Below are 1,419 nucleotides of genomic sequence, written 5' to 3' on the forward strand. Positions count from 1 at the left end.
TATGGCAGCCCCTTTCTGTCCCTATCCACCCCCCAGGACATCTCCTGCCTCAACAGAGATCCAGCCAAGGTGGTGGTGGTCGACTGTCGTAAAGAAGCTTTCTGCTTACAGCCCTATAACGGGTTGGCTCTGCAGCGGTGGGATGGCAGCTCTGATGATCGTGCCCTATATGACCTGACAGCTTTACTTAAGAGTAAGCTTCAAACTACATCCCTATGGCCTCCAAATAGCCCTATCTTAAAGGAGGGATCCATCCCATCCCTCTTAAAGGACGGATCCATCCCATCCCTCTTAAAGGATGGATCCATCCCATTCCTCTTAAGGGACAGATCCATCCCATCTCTATTTTAAAGGATGGATCCATCCCATCCCTCTTAAAGGACGGATCTATCCCATTCCTTTCTTAAAGGATGGATCTATCCCATCTCTATTTTAAAGGGTGGATCCATCCCATCTCTATTTTAAAGGACGGATCCATCCCATCCCTCTTAAAGGGCAGATCTATTCCATCCCTCTTAAAGGATGGATCCATCCCATCCCTTTTAAAGGACGGATCCATTCCATCCCTGTCTTAAAGGCTGGATCCATCTCATCCCTACCTTAAGGGATGGATCCATCCCATCCCTTTTAAAGGCTGGATCCATCCCATCCCTCTAAAAGGACGGATCCATCCCATCTCTATTTTAAAGGACGGATCTGTTCCATCCCTCTTAAAGGACGGATCCATCCCATCCCTTTTAAAGGACGGATCCATTCCATCCCTGTCTTAAAGGCTGGATCCATCTCATCCCTCTCTTAAGGGATGGATCCATCCCATCCCTCTTAAAGGACGGATCCATCCCATCCCTCTTTAACGGATCCATCCCATTCCTAATCCATCCCCCCCATTTTCCTTCCCTCAGCCATTGCTCTCAGTGGAGTGGAGGACGTTCGCAGCGTGCTGGAGAACTACGCATTAGAGGAAGACCCTTTAGCAGCATTTAAACGACGCCGGTCGCAGCTGGAAGAGGTAAGGAGGTATAAAGGGGTTACAAAGCCCCATGGGAAGACATAGAGATGTGCTTATATCTGAATGTAATGGGCTTTATGTTCTTGGGGGGGTGTAGGAGGAACAGCAGCGTATGGCTGAGATGGCACAGGGCAAGAAGCCGCCGGGGCTGTTCCTTGGGGCTTTGGCCGGTCGTCTGTGGGCTCGATCCAAGCAGCAATGATGGCTCCAATGCGTTATCAATGTGATATTGGCACCCTGTTATCTCACATGCTGGGATCACTGGCAATGTTGTGTCGTGTCCCAGCTTATGGTTGTTTTCCCTTGTTATTTTGGGGAGGGGGGGGTTGATTCCATAAGGGATTGGGGGGGGGAAATAAAGGGTTAAGTGGAGCTGTGGGTGTTTTACTATTGATTCTGTGCTGCATAGA

The 1,419-nt window shown here is 49.4% G+C and overlaps 1 protein-coding gene across 1 annotated transcript in view; it reads left to right on the forward strand.

Annotated features, from left to right (window-relative positions):
- TIMM50 (translocase of inner mitochondrial membrane 50) overlaps positions 1-1,359 on the forward strand; it is a 4,438-nt gene extending 3,079 nt beyond the window's left edge. Inside the window, exons 9-11 of the mRNA XM_015850764.2 lie at positions 37-193; positions 903-1,009; positions 1,107-1,359. Coding sequence (XP_015706250.1) covers positions 37-193; positions 903-1,009; positions 1,107-1,211 — 369 coding nt within the window. The 3' untranslated portion in view covers positions 1,212-1,359. The remainder of the gene's footprint in view (positions 1-36; positions 194-902; positions 1,010-1,106) is intronic.
- The last annotated feature ends 60 nt before the right edge of the window (positions 1,360-1,419 follow it).

This window comes from Coturnix japonica, unplaced genomic scaffold, assembly GCF_001577835.2.
Source record: "Coturnix japonica isolate 7356 unplaced genomic scaffold, Coturnix japonica 2.1 chrUnrandom527, whole genome shotgun sequence".
Taxonomy (NCBI): Eukaryota; Metazoa; Chordata; class Aves; order Galliformes; family Phasianidae; genus Coturnix; species Coturnix japonica.